The sequence below is a fragment of the Lolium rigidum genome, chromosome 3 (assembly GCF_022539505.1).
Source record: "Lolium rigidum isolate FL_2022 chromosome 3, APGP_CSIRO_Lrig_0.1, whole genome shotgun sequence".
In the NCBI taxonomy this organism is placed as follows: Eukaryota; Viridiplantae; Streptophyta; class Magnoliopsida; order Poales; family Poaceae; genus Lolium; species Lolium rigidum.
In genome coordinates, this window is record NC_061510.1 from 278378524 (window position 1) to 278399366 (window position 20843).

A 20843-nucleotide genomic window follows, 5' to 3' on the forward strand; every position below is an offset into this window, starting at 1 on the left:
AGGGGAGCAAGAAATGGAGAAGGTCTCAGAGGAGGATGATGTGAAGAAGTTGTTGTCCATGTTGTGTTGTGTCAGCCCATGCTGATGCTTTTGTTGTTTTAAGTATCTAAATGTGCATGTAATGGTTTTTTGAACCGTTTGCGTTGATGATTAGTGAATTTAAATATATATTATGTTGTTTGAACTAGGTACTCTATATATGTGTTCATGTAATGGCTAATGGTGGCCATGTGGGTTATATATAAGTGCTTAATGTTGGCCATGTGGGTTATATATAAGTGGTTAATGTTGCCATGTGGGTTATATATAAGTAATGGTAAATGTCTACATAAGCTCACCCTTTTGGTCAATGTTACATAAGCTCGCCATTTTATGAACAAATTGTAATTTTTCCATCACATTCGGAGTGTTTGAATAAATCCGGACCAGCTATCGGAATAACCAATTAAAGAGCAACTCCACTAGGGCCCTTTGTCATGCAAGGCTGACCCAGTGGCCGCCGGCCCTAGAGAGAAGACATGCAGCAGCTAGCTAGAGGCACCCATAGAAAATGCCGCTAGATCTAAGAATGGGTTCTGCCCGCTCGAGTCAAGAATGGCTTTGGATTTTGGCCTAAATACTTAAATTTTGAAATTATCGAAAGCGCCAATTTAACCACATGCATAAGACTGAATAAATCAGCCAGATCAACATATGGAAAAAAAACTAGTGCAAGGTAAGAGATAAGAAGCATGTATATTGCGACCGGGAAGGTAGCCATTGCAACATGTTGAGTGTCCTTCGGGGGGTCGCCTTCTGCACCGTAAGATTGAATCGCTCCTGATCATCCCATGACTTCCGTCTCTCCCCTGCATGTTTGTCTGGTGTGGAAAGGTCAACGCGCTCAGCAACCCACGACCACGCGTCCACGCATTGGAAACCCAAGCCAACGACCGCCTGCAGGTCGTACTACCGCGCTCACCGTCCGTCATTAAGAATCATGCAAGAGATCTCGCCGGCTCACAACCTCGTCGCCCCACGGCTCATGGCACCACCACCTGCTGCTCGCCGCTGGTCGTCGTTGGCACCGCCGTCGGATGTCGCTGGAAGAACCGTCACATGGCTCGCCACACCACTATTTCCACTCGTGGAAATGCCGCTCGCAGCACCGTGACATGCCGCTCGGATCGAGCACCGATGGCCACAGTTGGCAGCACACCATCCTATCATCGCTAGCACTTTTCCTGGCCATTCGCAACACCCCTGCCATGGTTAGCAACACACAAGTTCTTGCCCCCAACGCGTCCCCATGGATGAAGCCCTGCCGTCAAACATTCGGGGCACCGCTTTCCATGGAGATACAAAGCGTTGTGGCAGTGGATGCCTGCGGCAGCATCGGCTCCCCTGCTTGTGGTAGAGGGAGAGATCTAGCAAATGTCAGAGTTTGGCCAAAGATGTTTATGTTTACCATATGTGGGGAATTCATTAGATAACGTGAAAACATTGACTGTGCATCTTATACTGTGCATCTTGTACTGTGCATGCCCTAAATTGCTATGGACAAACAAACATACCACCTAGCTAGAATCGTCACCAATCGTAAAGCAACCTTCTTCCTCACCTGCCTCGTATAAATTGATGCCCGCGGTCCGCCTCATCTGGTGTTGGTCTCAAATTCTCTCGCCCATAACTGGGTCCGATCCCCTGACACGGAAGCGCGCCACCCTCGACGGGACTTCCCTCTAGTCTCCCCCGCACCGGACTGTGGTGGATTGAGAACTCCATCTGGTGGACGCGATCTCTTGTCTCGGTAATTTACCAAGCCCTAATTTCTTTGGTTGATTTTTCCAGGAGCCCTCCGGTACGTGAGCAAATCGAATCCCAACTAATCTGACCCGTCGACCCATGCATTGTTCTTGCCTAATTATCCAACACGTTACGCGTTCTTCTTCGTCGTCGATCGAATTCTTCGTCAAGCTGTTAATTTTCTTACCGAAGAATCCCAAATCCAATTCTGACTGCCAAACAACGCCGACGAAAAAAAAACTTTGTCTGGTAAACAGGTCTTGTTCTTCCTCTTGATCGATTAATCTTCCCTGTATACACAGATCACGGAAAAGCTACGTGCCCATCTGCCTAGCAATCTCCTGCAGCCATGGAAAGGACCTTGCTGCTGAGGCCACCTGCTCTTGGATCGCCTGCCGGACTCGCAGGCAGCACGGCCATCTGGATGTCTCGGGGCACCACGAGGCCTCCCTCCGTGGTCCCGGCGCTTCCAACGCCGGCAAGCTGGCGCCCCGTCAAGATGTCAGCGTTCGCAGGCCACCGGAGAGATCTACACAATGCTCCGGCCACGTTCACGCCTGCCCTGTTCGGCGGCAGCGGCTTCGGACCATCGTCTTCGTCCACCCGCAGATCATCATCGTCAAGAGGGCGCCATCGCCTCGTGACCAGGGCCATGTTCGAGCGCTTCACCGAGAAGGCCATTAAGGTGATCATGTTGGCGCAGGAGGAGTCACGGCGCCTCAAGCACCCCACGGTCGGGAGCGAGCAGATCCTCCTGGGCCTCATCCGGGAAGGCACAGGCATCGGCGCCAAGGTGCTCAAGTCAGCGGGGCTGAACCTCACGAATACGCGAGTGGAGGTGGAGAAGGTCGTCGGGAGGGGTTCGGGCTTCGTCCCCGTCGAGATCCCCTTCACACCGTCAGCTAAGAAGGTGCTGGAGTCCTCGGCTGAGGAGTCGCGCCAGCTAGGTATGTGTCATTGCCTTCCCAGCCATCAAGAAGAAGCTTTTGCAGTCTTATAAACTTAGCTTATCTTCTGATATTATTGAACTTGATTCCGTTGTAGGGCCTAGTTACTACTTACTGATAAACTCTATAATCATAGAGAAGATACAGGTTGACATCAATTTGTTAGGGACTGTTAGCATGTGTTGTTGCAAGTTAAGTTACTCTATGCTAAGTAAATATATAAACTTTAAAATCAAAGAGAAGAGATCGGTTGAGTTTGATTAATGCTGATGCACATCAGCTTATCATCACAAATAACTTAATTAGGGACTTTTAGCCTGTGAGCCTCCCACATTCCAAACACAGGCGGAAGGTTCTCATTTTCCATCAAAAGTTTCTCCAGAATTCCTGAAAGACCGACATTCTACTAGGTGCAGAAGTAATTTTCTAATATTTGTATCGTCGTCAAAATATTTCGCTGACACATCAATTACAGCATAATTATAAAGTTTCGAGGAAATCTCTTCAGACTTTTGTAGTATTATAGGAAAATCCAAGAGATTTTGGTGCCCGAACGGAAAATCAAAAATTACAGTATTTAGTATTTCATTGGTAATGTAACAAACAAAGGAAATTTCAACCCATGCCACGCATTTCATAAGCAAACAACGTCAGATGACTTTAACTTCTCATGGTAGTAGCACATTATTAAGCAAGATAACTTCATTTAGGCTCACTTTGTGGTTGATGGATTGTGTTGTCCTGAACTTGTTTGTTGTGAAAAGACATATAGGCACTAAAATAGAAAAAAAAAAGTTGGTTAGCCAAATAGGAAAAAAATATGAAGTCTGGTTGCATAAGATATAGATAATCATAACCCACCACAATGCCAAACACGGCGTTAGTTATCTTAACATTCGTTTTTAATACTACGTACTATTATTGCACAGTGATTCCTCTTGAAGAACTCATATAATTTTTCCTTCTAACATTAAATACCCTTCACATTGTCCAGGGCATAGCTATATTGGATCAGAACACTTGCTTCTAGGGTTGATCTGTGAGGATGATGGTGTGGCAGCCATTGTACTTAAGAACTTTCAGGCTGATCTGGGCAACATACGCAGTGAGGTAAATTTACGTTGAAAACTGCTAACCAAATGGTGAGTCTTTTCACATGTATTCTCAATTGGAGACTCACATCTATGCATTACGTTGCTTCTCTTAGGTTATCAGAATGATTTCTGAAATCTCCGAAAGCGAAACTGTCGGTGCTGGAGTTGGGGGAGGAAGCACTGCAACCAAGACGCCAACACTGGAGGAGTATGGGACTAATCTAACAAAACTAGCAGTGGAGGTGGCTGAACTAAGCCCATTATATTGTATTAGGGTTGAGAATGTAAGGGAATTTATTAATAACTGGTAACTCTGAATATTTCTGCAGGGAAAGCTAGATCCTGTTATCGGAAGGCAAAAGCAGATCGAACGCGTGGTACAGATTTTGGGGAGACGAACAAAGAACAATCCCTGCCTGATTGGAGAGCCTGGGGTAGGAAAGACGGCTATCGCGGAAGGCCTAGCGCAGCGTATTGTCACCGGGGATGTGCCTGAAACAATTGAAGGGAAAACGGTATGTGCTCATTTCACAACTCTTGTGCTAAATTAGTCTACAATATTGTATTCCAGGAAAAAAAATGATATAGCATTGGCTCTATATTATTTTTCCTTTTTGGATCTTTTACTTTTTTCCTTTGAGTTATTATTAACACACTAATTTTCCATTATCTAACTAATTCCACCAAACAAAGTTGATATCAAGCATGATCACTGTTGTGGTTATCTCCTGAATACTGACAAAATTTAAAGGGTTGTTGGAGGAACTAACCCGGAATCCCTCAGTATGATTACTCGTTTATCTTTCTATATACATGTAAACCGACTCAGCTCGGCTATAACCCTACACCTGACCAAAGTATATATGAAGGGGTAGGGGTCGCTAGGATCTCATAACACCCACATAGGGTGATGGAGACCCCTCTTGAGAGCGCATCTGAGCACGCAGATAATAGACAAGAAGAAGAGTCCACAAACATGACTAGGGGTTTTACCGGATGATGTTTCCCTGAGCACACAGATATAGGGTGCTACCAGCATGTTGTGAGTTTTGCTAGATTCTCCGCCCTATTCTAAGTATTATCACGAAATAACCCCGACAATTGGCGCAAACCGTGGGGAAGGTGTGTTTAGATCAATTTCAATAGTTTCTGATGGCTTACGTAGGTTAGGTGTGTGACCTTGAAATAAGACAACAAAATTTATTGAAATTTATCAAAACACCTGCCCTACGGTGGGCGCCAACTGTCGTGGTTATTTTCTGACAATATTTAGATGTGGTGGAGTGTCTAGTAGAAATCAATGGTAGAACTCGGAGACAAGATTTATACAGGTCCGGGAAACATCATCCAGCAAAAACCCTACTCCTATTTGTGGCTCCTTCTCTATTACCCGTGTGCTCAAATGACATCTCAAGGGGATCTCGATCATTGCTAGATTCTCCACCCTACTCTAAGTACTGACAGTTCGTGCAAACCGTGTGGAAGGTTGTGTTTAGATAAATTTCAATAGTTTTTGATGACTTACTTATGTTACGTGTGACCTTGAGATAAGCCATCAAAATTTATTGAAAATTATCTAAACACACCATCCCTACTGTGGACACCAACTGTCGTGGTTATTATCTGACAATATTTAGATGTGGTGGAGTGTCTAGTAGAACTCAATGGTAGAACTCGGAGACAAGATTTATACAGGTCCCAGAAAACATCGTCCAGAAAAAACCCTACTCCTATTTGTGGCTCCTTCTCTATTACCTGTGTGCTCAAATGACATCTCAAGGGGATCTCGATCATTGTTAGATTCTCCACCCTACTCTCAGTATTATCACGAAATAACTACAGTTGGCGCAAACCGTGTTGAAGGTGTGTTTAGATCAATTTCAATAGTTTTTGATGGCTTACGTATGTTAGGTATGACCTTGAGATAAGCCATCAAAATTTATTGAAATTTATGTAAACACACCATCCCTATGGTGGGCGCTAACTGTCGTGGTTATTTTCTGATAATATTTAGAGGGGTGGAGCGTAAGGCTGGACGTTCGGGCCGAGCTTTTGGCTCGGCCCGAGCTTTTGGCTCGGCCCGAGCTTTTCCCGGCTCGGCTCGTTTTGGGCTCGGCCCGTGTAAGAGAGAGACCGAGTCGGGCCTGTTTTTCTGGCCCGTGGCGGGCTGAAAGCTCGGCTGGCTCGGCCCGAGCCAGCCCGAAAGCTCGTCACTTTTTTTTTCGAATTAACAGAGGGAAGCAGTTTGGGCTGGTTTCTGGCCCAAAAACGTGATGGGGAATGATCAGGTCACAGCACTCAAAAAAAAAAAGCAGCCACAGCACGCACCCAGCTCGAATTCGTCTCGTCTCTGGTTCTTCTCCGTCGCGCACGCACGGCCGCCGCCGCCGCCCGTGATGTCGCGCACGGCCGCGTCCTAGCCCCTCCCCCCTCGCGCCCCACCGTCCCATCTCGTCCCAGCAGCTGGCGTCCCTCTCCGCCGACGACGGTGCCACGCTCGCGCCGATGCCGCCGTCCCTCTCCATCGCCTCCGGCGTCGTGCCGGCGCCGCGTCCGCCGTCCGTCCCCGTCGTGCCGGCGCCGCGTCCGGCCGTCCGCCGACCGTCCCCGTCGTGCCGGCGCCGCGTCTGGCCGTCTGCCGTCCGTCCCCGTCGTGTCGGTGCCGCGTCCGTCCCCGTCGATCGATCCGCGCCGCTAGAGCTGCTGGGTTTCTTGCAGACGAGTTGTGGGGCCCACATGGCAGTGACTATAGGCGTCCAGCTCGCGAGCCAGCCCGAGCCAGCCCGAGTTTCCGTCGAGCTCGAGCCGAGCCCATTTTTCGAGCTCGTGGAACAAACGAGCCAGCCCGAGCCGAGCCCATTTAGAGCGAGCTAAAAGCAGGCTCGGACCGAGCCCAGCCCGAGCTGGCTCGTGTCCACCCTTAGTGGAGCGTCTAGTAGAACTCAATGGTAGAACTCGGGGACAATATTTATAGAGGTCCCATGAAACATCTTCGAAATACCCTACTCCTATTTGTGGCTCCTTCTCTATTACATGTGTGCTCAAATGACATCTCAATGGGATCTCGATCTCGCTATGCTGGGTGTTGTGGGGTCCTAGCTTCTAGGGTTTCAAGGTATATATTGGGAGGTGTAAAGAGATACCGCGTGGCAGGAGCTACCTCGCCCTTGTATACTGGGCCAGGTGTAGGATGGCCGACTCGGTTTACATGTAGAAAGATGAAGGGAGAACATGAACAGACTAATCTAGATCTGATCTGAGTCGGTTACAATCATATGTAGGGATTCCGGGTTTGGTTATCTTGACTTGTCTTGTACACTATGCGGCACTCTGTGCTCTAGTCAGACGCGTCATCGGGCTAGGCTGCTCTACACCTGCTGGATCGACTTTGTCCTTTGTGAGAGCACCTGGGTCAAATGACCTATTGTTGACCATGTTGTCCATTGTTTGAGCTCTCCTGAATCTTTTTTAGCATCACTAGGTGATGTGAATAACGAGTCTTAACCCATCATGTTAGGTTATCACCCTTGATATGGGACTTCTTGTTGCTGGTACAAAATACCGCGGAGAGTTTGAAGAAAGATTAAAGAAACTGATGGAAGAGATCAAGCAGAACGGTGATATCATACTTTTCCTTGATGAAGTTCACACTCTGGTAGGAGCGGGAGCTGCAGAAGGTGCTATTGACGCTGCTAACATTCTGAAGCCAGCATTGGCAAGGGGTGAACTTCAGGTAAGCACATGCATATTATCAACCCACACATCTGCTCAGATATGTTAAGTTGCTCATAGTAATTTCGAATTTTGTTTTGTCAGTGTCTTGGAGCCACTACGATCGATGAATACAGGAAGCACATTGAGAAAGACCCTGCACTGGAGAGGCGCTTCCAACCTGTGAAAGTTCCTGAGCCAACAGTAGATGAAACCATAGGAATTCTCAAAGGGCTCCGGGAGCGCTACGAGATCCACCACAAGCTCCGGTACACAGAAGAAGCTCTGATCGCTGCTGCTCAGCTCTCTTACCAATACATCAGGTTTGTGAATTCAAAGAACGCTAGTAGTATCACTATCGCATACCCTGAAATTTTTCTGATAGTCTCTTTTGTTTGCAGTGATCGTTTCCTCCCAGACAAAGCGATCGACTTGATTGATGAAGCGGGATCTCTTGTCAGACTACGCCATGCCAAGGTATAATGACATTTCTCCAACGATGGACTTAAACCTTTTCTAACTTCTTGCATTCAGTTTACAAGATCTGACTCTGAATTTTAAACTGTGGTGACAGCTACCTGAGGAAGCTAAAGATCTCGAGAAGAAGCTGAAGGAGATCCTCAAACAGAAGAATGACGCCATCCGTTGCCAGCAATTCGAGATGGTAATCGTTTCATCTATTATCTTCAAAATCTTATAAGAGGAAACGTTATGGTTTGAATTCTGATGCGCGCTTGCAGGCAGGAGATCTTCGCACAGAAGAGCTAGAGCTTAAGGCCCAGATCATGTCACTGGTGGACAAGAACAAGGAGATGAACAAGGCGGAGGTGGAGTCTGGCGCGTCGGCCGGGCCGGTGGTCACGGAGGCGGATATCCAGCGCATCGTCTCCTCCTGGACCAGCGTCCCGGTGGAGAAAGTGTCTGTGGACGAGTCGGACCGGCTGCTCAAGATGGAGGAGACGCTGCACCGGCGTGTCATCGGCCAGGACGAGGCCGTCGTAGCCATCAGCCGCGCCATCCGCCGCGCGCGCGTCGGGCTCAGGAACCCCGACCGCCCTGTCGCGAGCCTCATATTCGCCGGCCCGACGGGCGTCGGCAAGTCGGAGCTCGCCAAGGCGCTGGCCACCTGCTACTACGGGTCCGAGGAGGCCATGGTCCGGCTGGACATGAGCGAGTTCATGGAGCGGCACACGGTGGCCAAGCTCATCGGTTCCCCTCCTGGGTACGTGGGCTACACGGAGGGCGGGCAGCTGACGGAGGCCGTCCGTCGACGGCCCTACACGGTGGTGCTGCTGGACGAGATCGAGAAGGCGCACCCGGACGTGTTCAACCTGATGCTGCAGATCATGGAGGACGGACGGCTGACGGACAGCAAGGGCAGGACGGTGGACTTCAAGAACACGCTTATCATCATGACCTCCAACGTCGGCAGCAGCGTCATCGAGAAGGGCGGGAAGCAGCTGGGCTTCGGCGACGGTGAGGGTGGCGACAGCTACGGCAGGATCAAGAGCCTGGTGGATGAGGAGATGAAGCAGTACTTCCGGCCAGAGTTCCTCAACCGGCTCGACGAGATGATCGTGTTCCGGCAGCTCACCAAGCTGGAGGTCAAGGAGATCGCCGTCATCATGCTGGCGGAGGTCACGGGACGAATGAGGGGCAAGGGGATCGAGCTGATGGTGACGGAGAGCTTCAAGGAGCTCGTGGTCGAGGAAGGCTACGACCCCAGCTATGGCGCGAGGCCGCTGAGGAGGGCCATAATGAGGCTGCTCGAGGACACGCTCGCGGACAAGTTGCTCGCGGAGGAGGTTAAGGAGGGAGACTGGGTGATCATCGACGCCGACTCAGAGGGGAAAGTTGTCGTCCTCAACCGGCATGACGCCTCGCCGGAGGCTCAGCCACGGGAGTTTGCTGTCTAGTTAGACTGTTGACTATCTTTATGTATAGGGAATTAAGCAGCTGCACAGTTTTTGTTTTGAACTTTTTAGCAGTTGCATTTAATTTGCTGGTAGGCGATGATTGAAAGAAAGTATACTGGAGAATCTTTGTTCATACTTCATCTTATATTATTTCCTACGGATATGGACATCAAAAGAGCTAGGAAGTTCCAAATCAAACAAATACCTTTATGTCTAACAGATGAAATAATGGTGATCGCTCAGAAAGTGGAAAAGCGTACATGAAAAAGCTTGCATTTCCCTGTAATGGTTGGCAGCCCCATACCGTTTGGCAATCGATTTTTTCCATTGTATTTTCAGTTGCCGCAAACCATGCTGCAACTTTTACAGGGTCAATACATCCCTACACATTGTCCTGGATATCTTGCTTCTGTACAAAATGATCATACATGTTCTCCAATGGCACTGGCAAAAGGATACTACCAAACAATAGGACGACCAAAAGAACCCACGAAATTACACCTTCCGAAACAGATCAGTAACTAACGCATCTACAAAGGTTCAGAGAGCACCCCAGATTAAGTTCTACCTGGACCACGTTTCTTTTGCTTCGGATTGGGACTTGATGATTCCTTAAAAGCTGATGGGCAAATGGTGTTTATGCCACAGCCATCACATTTGGGCCTCAATGGTGTACAGATTGTCTGGCCAAATCCAACCTACGCGATATTTTAATATTCAACTTAAGATTAGCATTTGTAATCCAAACTTTACAGTTACTTGGAAATTACTTCCTGCATTCACTAATATAAGATGTTTAGGTAGGCTAATTTAGCTTTTCAAACCATCTTATATTAGGGAACGGATGGAGTAGAAAATAAAATGATTCTTGTAATGGACCATGAATCAGATCATTAGGGCATTACCAGTAGCGGATTTATAGGCTCCCACTCCTCCTTCGGTAACCACTTCTCAAGAGACATCCTTGTTTGCTCCGGTGTTGTAGTTTTCTATGAAAAAATTCTTGGTAAAAATAACTTTTTCAAAGCAGAAAGGCAATACAAAATTAACAAACTACCTGCTTTGTTCCTTCTCGGAAGACCCATCCAAGACGGTTAGAAATGCGATGCACATGAGTGTCCACACAGATTCCTTGAGTATTCTTCCATGCGATGCTCATCACCTGTTTAGTGAAAAATGCTGTTTAGACAATTAAGTTTTCTAAACTGGACCACAGAGGACATAATAAGTACATAACTTACCAGATGAGCCATTTTAGGGCCAACTCCTTTAAGAGCAAGTAGATCAGTCAAAGTATCTGGAATATCCCCTCCAAATCGCTCAAGGCAAATTTTAGAAGCTTCTTTTATGAATTGGGCTTTCCTCTGATAGAATCCAACCTGATTAAATTGTACAGTACAACATGAATAGCTGATTCAATAGTTTCATGTAAGGGGAGCAAGATCGACAGTGGACGCTAATAATTATGGTAAGGTGCTCGCCTCCAACAAGCTCATTTAGCAACAGTTGTAACTACCCGCACGGAATAGTAATGAAGTTCAAAGCAGGGTTATCTCAGCCTAGTCTATTAACTACTGATATTCGCTCTGATTATGATGTAACAACACTTAGATGTATGAATAGCTTCAGGTACTAATAATGTAGTAGTTATTGCTTTGGAAGAAATTGTGAAGGTGCCACTAGTATTGATCTTATAATTAAGAAAAAGGCACTTGCAACTTACAGGTTTGATAAGATTCGCTAATGTGGCCACATCAGTTTTGACGATAGCATCAGGGTCAAGTAAACCATTCTCAGAGAAACGCTCCACAGCAGCTGATAACAGTTGATTCCAACATACAATCATCATCTTTCTCAAGGAACTATTAAGTACAAATATATCTACGGAAAATAACTAAATACAGTCGGACCTTTGCATGACAAGACTAATTCATTTAATGGACAGACAAAAAGAAAAATCTACAAATGGGAAATCCCCATCAATATCGGAATCTGAAAGACCATTCCACCAATGTATTAATAATACTATCTCATAACAGTTTCCTGCAAATTCAGTTTTATATAGAATAATAAATAAAAAAAGCTGAGCAAAGTTCAAAAAAAAAAAAAGCTGAGCAATTTATATATTAATGGGCAAGAAATGATAAATTGAGCTAAGATCCGCCAAATACTATCCTCTCAGCACTGATTGCTAGAGAACTAAGTCTTTCAAGTCAAAGGCAATATGCTGAAATCATGAATTTCATGGTCCTGACAACTGAGAGTTCTCAACAAATGACACTAAGAGAACCACTGGTTTAGTTACTTTCACATCCACTATAAAGTTAAAAAAAGAATGAAAAATACAGTAATAACAAATTGCCAAAAAGAGATATTTACTAAGGTATACCATGTGTAACTTCATCTTTTGTTTGGCTTGACATCATAGTTGATATCAGAACTGCAAACCTTTTTTCCTGCACAGGAAGCAATGTAGCTTATGGTTTCCTAATTGATGAGGATCAACAGCGTTACTGATCAGCATTAAGTGTAACTGGAGCTAAAGCTTTTACCAGTCAAAAGCAAACATTAGATGCGCCTATCTTTACTATTAAATGGGAGTTGGTCGTTTGACACTCAACGCACTTTGATGGTCGTCATTAGAATCATCCGAACCGTCCAATCTAATATAGAATCTCCACTTAAAGTCCATCCGTTGATCTACTTTCATGGTAAGTGGCCTCTCTTTTCATTTATTATAATTAACGCTAATAATGGTCTCGCACTTTCCTCTTTCATCCCCTCCATCCCCGATCAAAGAACAAGCAATACAAATCGTCCTGATCCATATTGCCTAATCACGGCATGTTTTTAGGAAAGCAATCAGAGGTGCTTTATTTTCCTCTTCTCTTTCTTGGTTTGCCACTGCCATTCGGACGCCCACAAGCGATGCGCTCATGCGCCCCCTGCAGCACCCACCGCTCTTTGTACCAGATCCATCTTCCAACGACGCCAGAAGCCGACGCCTTCACCGCGCCGATCTAGGACACGTTGTAGCGGCGGTGGCCGTGGGCTTCGGTCCAACCAAAGGAGTTGTAGGTGGTTCTTTCAACGGATCCATTCGAGCAGCTTGACGTGGCGTGGAAGATCACATCCATCGCGATGGCGTCCCGCATTGTGTGGCTTGAGGCCATGGCCGCGGAGATGCGCGCTCAGCTCGCCCGACCGGCCGCCGTCGCAGAGGACCTCCACGAACGCGTCAGCAGCTCAAGTCCGCGCTCGCGCTCGCCACCTACCGCCTAAGCCGTGCCGGCAAATAGAAGGTAATTAAGTTTCTTTGCTAGATGCAAATTGTTGTGTCAAGAGGTTTCACCATTGACTTGGGAGATCATAGGTACATACGAATGGATTTTTGACCGCAACTATCAGCAGCTGAACTTATCAGCCAAGCCGGCCTCAGTGATTCGGTGTGAATTATAAATTTGATGTTTGCCTGTCATTTTCATGCGGATATGTGCAGGAGACGTTATCGATGCACCACTTACTGAATATGATTGAGGTTATCCTTGCTCATTCTTGAAAACAGAACTCTGTGGTCCATCGTCAGTTCATGCCCGGGATGCAATTCTATGCAAGTGAACCAACTCATTGGTATAAAAAACCTAGAATTTGTCTGCCATTGGTGTAAAAAACCTAGAATTTGTCTGCCACCGTAGAGTTTTGGCTTGTTACTATTTCCATAAAAAACATAAAAGATGTTGGTTGATCTTCCTTCGACGTCGTCGCCGACATCTACTGTAAGAAAAACATGCATCACATGCCGTATTTCTTTGTTTCTTTTTTGTCAATTTGGAGTTCACAAAAACTTGCAATTACAGCCTCTATTTGGTTCGATTAGAAACATACAAGAATTTCATAAGCAAGCTGAAAGTCTGTAACAGCTGTCTTATGCTTCAGTAAAATTGGTTTAGAATCCTAGCTCGTGGGAAAAACATTGTTTTGTAAATAGTACAACTTGAGATTAACATAAATGGAAAAGTGAGTAGAACATATTGTATAAAAAATATTTCTTTCTTGATGAAGAGCAGTGTTATCCATATATATTTAGTAGTACAACTTGACTTATTAGAAAGGCTAAGTTCACCTCCATTTGTTGTTCTTTGCAGGTTAAATGCCCCATTTCACTGAAGTTGGTATTTGTTTGTTTATGGAAAATACGGTATATTTTTTGTTTATCTAATTTCGGGTCATATTGCAATATTAAGTATGAGCCCCTAGACACCTTTGCATATTTTTACTATCAAATGGGAGGTGGTACATTGTCAAAAATGTTCACATCAAACATCAAATAAATCATGACTGTCAAATCTTTCTCAAAAACTCCCAAACGTTGGAAAGAGAACCAACCTGAGGTTGGGTGGTTAGGAGGGTGGTTGTACCCCCAACCCACCAGAGTTCAAACCCCAGGTTTGACATCTGTGTGTCTCATAATGGCGGAATATTCATTCAGTGGGAGGCGACGTTCCCGTCAACAGCGAGGCGCCTGTGGTGACTTCGTCAATTTCAAGATCCAATCCGCCGGCTCAGTCTTCCGGAGGTGCTCATAGGGGTAGGGGTGTGCGTGTGTGCGTTCATAGGGGTGAGTGTATGCGTGTGTATGTGAGCGTCTGCGTTTGTACTGTGTTTCTCAAAAAAAAAAAATCAACACCGTCTAATCCCATGTGCATCCAGTATGTTCTAAAAACAACAATTAAGGAAGTGAATGGGAATTCAATCTGGGGATCCCATCGTTCTACCCACTAATCTGGCCACCAAATCATATCTTACCTTGCCCGTTAGCGGCAATCAAATCCAGTGAATCTTCTTCTTATCCGTACTATTACAGCACCAGCACATGGGCCTCCCAAGGCCTCGTGCTAATCGCAGTTTCTATTGGTGAGCAACTGCTGAAACAGATTTTTTTGTCCCATCTTTGAGTAATTATCCCCTAAAACTCCATGCCGATGGGTGGGATTTTCTGGGTTTCATCCCACCACGAACTCGACAAATATGCTACTGTGATTATCGCCACCAGATCATCACCTTGATGACACCGGCATGGAACCTCAGGGGCGCGCCCTCAACTCACCGGTGCCGCTGTAGGCAGCGGCGCGACAAAGTGGAAGTGGTGATGCCTTCAAACGCGGCGACGTCCACACCCTCCGGGAGCATCAGTCTGCATACGTGCGACATCCGCGGCAGGTCCTTCTCGCTGCTGTGTGTCATTGTCGGTGGGTGGATCATCATGTACTTCTCTCAGACAGGTCGAGAGAGCTACATTCTATAATCAACAAGTACTAAAAGCCTTTGATGTCTCTTTTTTGTCTCTCTCGTTCCTTTCTTCGCGCGTAGATGTCATTACCAGATGCTTGACGCTGTAGTTAATTTATGGTTTCTTATTGAGTTTAGATAACCCAAGAACCTTCTAAAAATCTAATGCGCTACAGGCCTTCATGACCTTCAATTTCTTAGCTAACATTTTATTAACCTATTGCTTTAGCCTGTAGGTAAGAACTAATCCCATCTGAATTCAGGTACCAAGTGAATGAACCATGAGGCCTCAGGCCACGGTGAGTATTCTGGAGACTTTAGACCTGATAAGATGCCAAAAGGCTAACGATGGAGGTGACACAAGATTTTTCAGTGACGTGTGGGGAAGAAAAAACCCGGGAAGTAGTAGCGAGTGGGGTGAGGAGTCAGAGAGATGGAACTTACATATGGCGCTAGGATGAAGAATATCAGTGTGATTTCCCTCTCCAGTGCTCATGTGTAGCTCTCTACAGCTATGAACTGCCAAGGTCAATTACTGAGGATTTAAATTTAATATTTGTTGGTTTTGCTCAAGATTTTTCTATAATTGGATGAAATAATCACTTTATTGCCTGCTTACAAGAGTACTTATGCCCATGCTAAATATTGAAGGGGTGGATATCCAGCCAGTGGCAATACTTCTCAACACAAGGTAGTTGACAAAATTGTTATGCATATCCAATCATGCCCAAGCAGTTAGTTTGGTGATGACAAGTGATTGCATTGTCCAATTTCAAAGTTTGTAGTACTCTGCTATTTATGCTTTCATGCTCGGTTTGCCAACTGTGACAGCATAAATTTCTTCTAGATTTGGCTTATAAAAAATCAGGGTTTTGTGTGATTGTTGATTGTTTTCTTTGTTATTACTTTTTTCCTTGCAGAAGAATAATGTGTTACGATTTGATTACATACAAGAACTGAGGATGCAAGAGAAAATATATTATGCCCTTTGGTTCATGGTCTTGGAGCAGGAAAGCACTAGACCTTTGTGTCATATTCTGGTGAATGTCGGGAACTAATTCAGCAAAATTTCAAATAATTAGTACCATGCCAAGTTTATTAAGTCTTGTATGTATTAACAAGTACTGATGGTACAGTACAAGTGTTATGCCACGTAATGTAGATCTACCCACGTAGTAGTAGTTTCATAACTTGCAGAGTAGCAGTTTCATAACTCCTAAATTGTCTTTGTACTTTACCATTAAAATATAACAGTATCCCTATATTCTGGTCAACGAGAGTAGAGTGCAGACAAGCACAATAACAAACCTAAGGGTCATGCCGATTGCTCTGGGAAGAGGCAACACTAGAATTACGTTACAGTGCAAGATGTAGGTACATGAGGAAGTTATGCTATTGATCCTCTATAATAGGCAAGAGTTGTTCCTCTTTCTTGTAGTGGCGTCCTTGATAAGTTGATCGAGTATGCCAATTGTGTTTCTGTGAACAACATGTTTTGTTCATAAAATAAATTAAGTAGGGATGTCAAAGGTGAGACACTTGCTGGGTTGAAATATGTTGTCGAACTAGAATTAAGGAAGTTGAAGAATTCAACAACACATCATAGATGAGGACAGGTGTGGTGACGAGGATGCGAACCAGATGGTTTCTTGTCAAAAAAAATGTAACCGTCTCAATTTGCATGCTCATAATGTAATTATCCCTCTCACTTTGTGCATATATTTTCATTGCCCTTTAGAAACACAGAGATATCAATATCTCTACCACATTCTGAAATAAGACTACGATTAATTGATTTATACGTCCGTGGCAACGCACGGACATTCGACTAGTAAATATTAGCAGATCAATGTGCAAAAGTATGTTAAAAACAAATTGCAGTGATATAAGTTCCATTGCAAGTTAGCGGATCAATAGGCTCAAATTAATGGCCAATCTGTGATCTATTAGGTACACAGGCTGCATTTTCTGCCTAAGTAGCAAACAGAAATATATTTTCAAATGGAAACATAGGACAAGAATATTTGAGGAATTGGTCAATTGCATAAACCGACCCTCCCTACATATGACATATTAACCCTAAGAGGTCACATGCTCATGTTTAAATGTACTTTGTAAAACTACACATTTTTAGTTTTGATCAACTATGACAGATACCTTGGGTGGAAGAAGAGAACCAGCCTTTTCACAGCCCATTGTATCTACAGGGGCTTCGCCTGATAACCTCATGCTTTTAATACCTCCAAGAACCACTTCCCAATTTTCTGGAGCGGCAACTGCACAAATTACTATGTTAGGTTCCTGACCAGTAAATGGGTATGAGGATCATTGCAGTCACATGTAGGAGCAAAAAGCTTAATAAAGTAGTCAAACTGTCTGGTTTTGACACAATTGTCCTACATTGTGCAACAGTTAAGGATTCAAGTGCCACATATGTACTGATGCGTTAAGTGAGAAAAAAATGAACTCAAAGTATCACAAACCTAAGTTCAATTGAACTTCATGAAAAATTTGACATCCAAATAAAAGATGTGTGTGGCAATCAAATCAAGGGGCTGGCATGCAGGAGCCAACATTTACGGTTAGATTGATTTCACGTTACATGAATAAAAATGTTAGAATTTGAGCACTAGATGGCAAAATGATATAATTCACTAATTCAAAATTTGAGGAAAATATTGTTGGTACTGATTGAATAGGTTTGACTTGGTATCAGCTTGCAACAAAAAAAATCATCTATAATTAGAACAGTAATGCCACAGTTTCTCTTTCCTGGTCTGATTATCATTATAGGAGAAAAAGGTTACCTTCCACTTTCACAACAGATGAAACTCTGACCGTTTTCTCCAACCTGACTGAAGACGTGAAGGGGTAAGGTTCTCATAGGACATGAGAGAAAATTTACAGCTATAATAACATGACACGAGGACATTTACAACAAGATGATCCATATGAAAGATATCACCATACCCAAGGGGGGCAGCGGAATATGGTCGGATAGTTTAACTGCACAGACTAATGATAACAAGCCACACTTGAAGCAACAAATAAAAGCATGCAACAACTAGCTCTTGACATTCATGATATTTCTTTGTAAACTTAAGCTGTACACAATATAAGCACACCCGACATCTACAGAAATTGAGTGACGAAATATGATTGCACAAATCATTTTGAAGAAACATCAAAACTTAGCAGGTGAACATTTCTTACTTGATGCTGCCGGTACCCTCTTTGTAGATGCTGATTCTTTTGTCTCGAACTTGCCATATCGAAAGTCTTCAATATCGGGAACAGTACCAACCTGCATATATTTAGATATTTTCTGGAGTTAGACCTGAATTGAATCCAAAAACAAAATAGCAGTTGAAAAGGAAGCACTACAAAAGTGACAGCATGAATGCACAAATGCATTGAAAAAGGGGAACCAAGCTGTTCAATTGCATCTCAGAATAACTAAAGACTCCAGCAGACAGTAATTTAAATCAAGGATATGAGACGTACATAGAGATAAATTATACATGACAACGCTTCCTTTTAAGTATGAAGGCATTATAGTGAGTCTGTAGGGCACCTGCTTATTAGGATACTCCTTCTTTACTTCAAGCACCCGGTTCAGCCTTTTACTATTCACGGGATTCATTTCAGACTTGGAGTTGTCAAAAGAAACACTGGGTTCACGCTTCACTTCTCTGACACCTGAAAATACATCAATTCATGCTTTAGGCAAAAAGAATAATAATACAAAGCACACTTCAGAAATAGAACATGTAGATTTTAACAGTCATAGATATGACTAAAAGTGGAAAGTATTAAGTCGTAGTTGAGGTGGATACTTAGTTAGGTTGAAAATATATTAGTGATCATACTTGAACCTTTTTATGGCAATAATATGACTCTTGGCTGATTCTTAACATTCATGATAGTCCTAATAAAACTTAACCACATGCTACATGTACAGAAATTGACTGACAAAGTATGATTATGGATCAAATCATTTAGATGAAACATCAAAAATTATCAGGTGAACTGTTCTTACTTGATGATGTCAGTACTCTCTTTGTAGATGTTGATGCTTTTGCCTCATTCTTGTCATATCGAAATTCTTTAAAATCAGGAACAATACCAGCCTGCATATGTGTAGAATTTTTCTTGAGCAGGACCTAAGTTAAACCAGAAACCAACAGCGGAAAAAGAAACACTACAAAAGTGACAGCATGAATGCACAAAATGCATCAAAAGAGGGAAACTGAAGCTGTCCAATTACACCTTTAGAATAATTGGATGGTCAAGCAGACAGTACCTCAAATCAAGGATATGAGAAGTACAGAGAGATAAATTATGCATGCACAGCACTTTCTTTTTAACATGAAGACATCATAGTGAGTCTGTAGGCACCTGCTTATCAGGATGCTCCACCTTCACTTCAAGCACCCGGTTCAGCCTTTTCCTCTTGACGGAGTTCATTTCAGAATTGGTGTTGTCAAAAGAAAGACTGGATTGACGCTTCACTTCTCTTACACCTGAAAATGCATCACTTCATGCTTTAGACAAAAAGAATAACAATACTAAGCACTTCAGAAATAAAAAAATGTAGATTTTAGCAATCATAGAGATGACCAGAAATGGAAGTATTAAGTCGTAGTTGAAGTGGATACGTAGTTAGGCCGACAAAATATTAGTTATCATCATTGAACTTTTCTTGCTGTCAATACTGTGATAGCTAACAAGAAAACTTTTTATTTGCAATTTTTAGAGAAAAAAACATACTTTGTATTATATTTATGCCTTGCAATTAAAGCTTTGGGAATATGATGTACTACAGAACTAAGTGAGATAACCCTTTAAAGAAATTATTTTCCTTAAATACCCAAAACGGGCACATGAAAATTGGATATAATACACGACCAAATCTGCACATTTTATTAAGCGAAATGAATAACTCTGGCCTCGAAGCCTTCAGGTTAAGGGGAAAAAAATGGTTTTGGGGTGGGGCTGCTTCCATCTTCAGCAACATTTCAAGAAAATAGCCGCAGGAAGGGGGAAAATACTAAAATCCTACCTCTTCCTCGACAGGCTAAATACAAGAAATCAACTGAATGTACAAGTATTGAACACAATTGCATAGAAGCAGCAAACAGAGCAAGGAAACAAACAGGTACAGCACTGAATTTAAAGGAAAAGCAAGATGCGAACTTTGAACTGGGTTGAGCTCCGGGCGGGAGGCGCGGATGAGGCTGGAGGCGGGCCGCGCCCTGGACATGGAGGGGATCGAGGAGAGGAGGCCAATGCGGGACGGGCCTTGGAGGAGATGGAAGGGCATGGGCAGGTGGTGCGCGCCACTGCGTTAGGGTTTTATTAGCAACGGGAGGATTGTTCTTGGCTGATGGTGGTCTGTTGCTTTGCTTTCCCCTGACTTTTGGTGGGGTCTTGGTTCGCTGTTAGTTGGGCGCTGGTGGCGTTGAGCCGCGATGCGTGGCTTCCATCTCGCGGTGGCCGAGTCTGTCTCGTGGGATACTGCATCGCCTCTCGTGGGCATCGACTTGGAAGCCCTCTGTTCTTTTCTTTTCTTTTGAGAGAAGAAGGAACCCTCTTTTCTAGTTAGGGCATCTGTTCTAGTTAGGGCGTCTTCAGCGGGCCAACGGGTTCAAAGGGACCCACCGGTTCGCTGTGACCCATCGACGCCCTACATTTGGAAAACCGATGTGGCGGCGCGATCGGTGCACGGATAGCGCGCGTGTCCAGTCGTGGGTGTCGTGGGCCCGCTTGAAAGCGACCCGGTGGTAAAAGTCTGACCGGCGGCAGCGTTTTCCATCAAGACCGTCGATGATTACTGTGGCTCGCTGCCTCAACTCGTGGCCGACATTTATGTCGATTCCGCTATAAGTTGCGCGTGCGCGCGTCGGCATTGATGGCCAGCGGTACTTAAACCGTTGATGTGCCCGCCTCTTCTCCCCCACTGCCACGGCTGCCACCATTGTCACTCCTCCGCGATCTCGCTCCCAAAGTGGACGAAGAAGACCGCCAACGACCACGAGGTTGGGTCCTCATCCGGCAGTAGGCGCCGCCAGGATTCTCCGCCTCATCGGAACCCTGTGCGC

General features: G+C 44.6%; 2 protein-coding genes across 2 annotated transcripts; one reads left to right on the forward strand and one right to left on the reverse strand.

The window, feature by feature from the left end:
* Nucleotides 1-2284: 2284 nt before the first annotated feature.
* LOC124696572 (chaperone protein ClpC2, chloroplastic-like) lies at nt 2285-9453 on the forward strand. Its single transcript, XM_047229282.1, has 9 exons — nt 2285-2732; nt 3727-3842; nt 3940-4068; nt 4156-4341; nt 7344-7559; nt 7643-7860; nt 7939-8014; nt 8112-8201; nt 8278-9453. The coding sequence occupies exons 1-9, from the start codon at nt 2285-2287 to the stop codon at nt 9451-9453; spliced, it is 2655 nt and encodes an 884-aa protein (XP_047085238.1).
* A 306-nt stretch (nt 9454-9759) lies between these two features.
* Nucleotides 9760-20065, reverse strand: LOC124696573 (endonuclease III homolog 1, chloroplastic-like). Its single transcript, XM_047229283.1, has 11 exons — nt 19899-20065; nt 19141-19279; nt 18782-18872; nt 17550-17597; nt 16900-17018; nt 11843-11909; nt 11177-11268; nt 10695-10832; nt 10511-10615; nt 10359-10442; nt 9760-10151 (listed from the first exon to the last, which is right to left on the reverse strand). The coding sequence occupies exons 1-11, from the start codon at nt 20063-20065 to the stop codon at nt 10011-10013; spliced, it is 1191 nt and encodes a 396-aa protein (XP_047085239.1). The 3' UTR covers nt 9760-10010.
* Nucleotides 20066-20843: the final 778 nt, after the last annotated feature.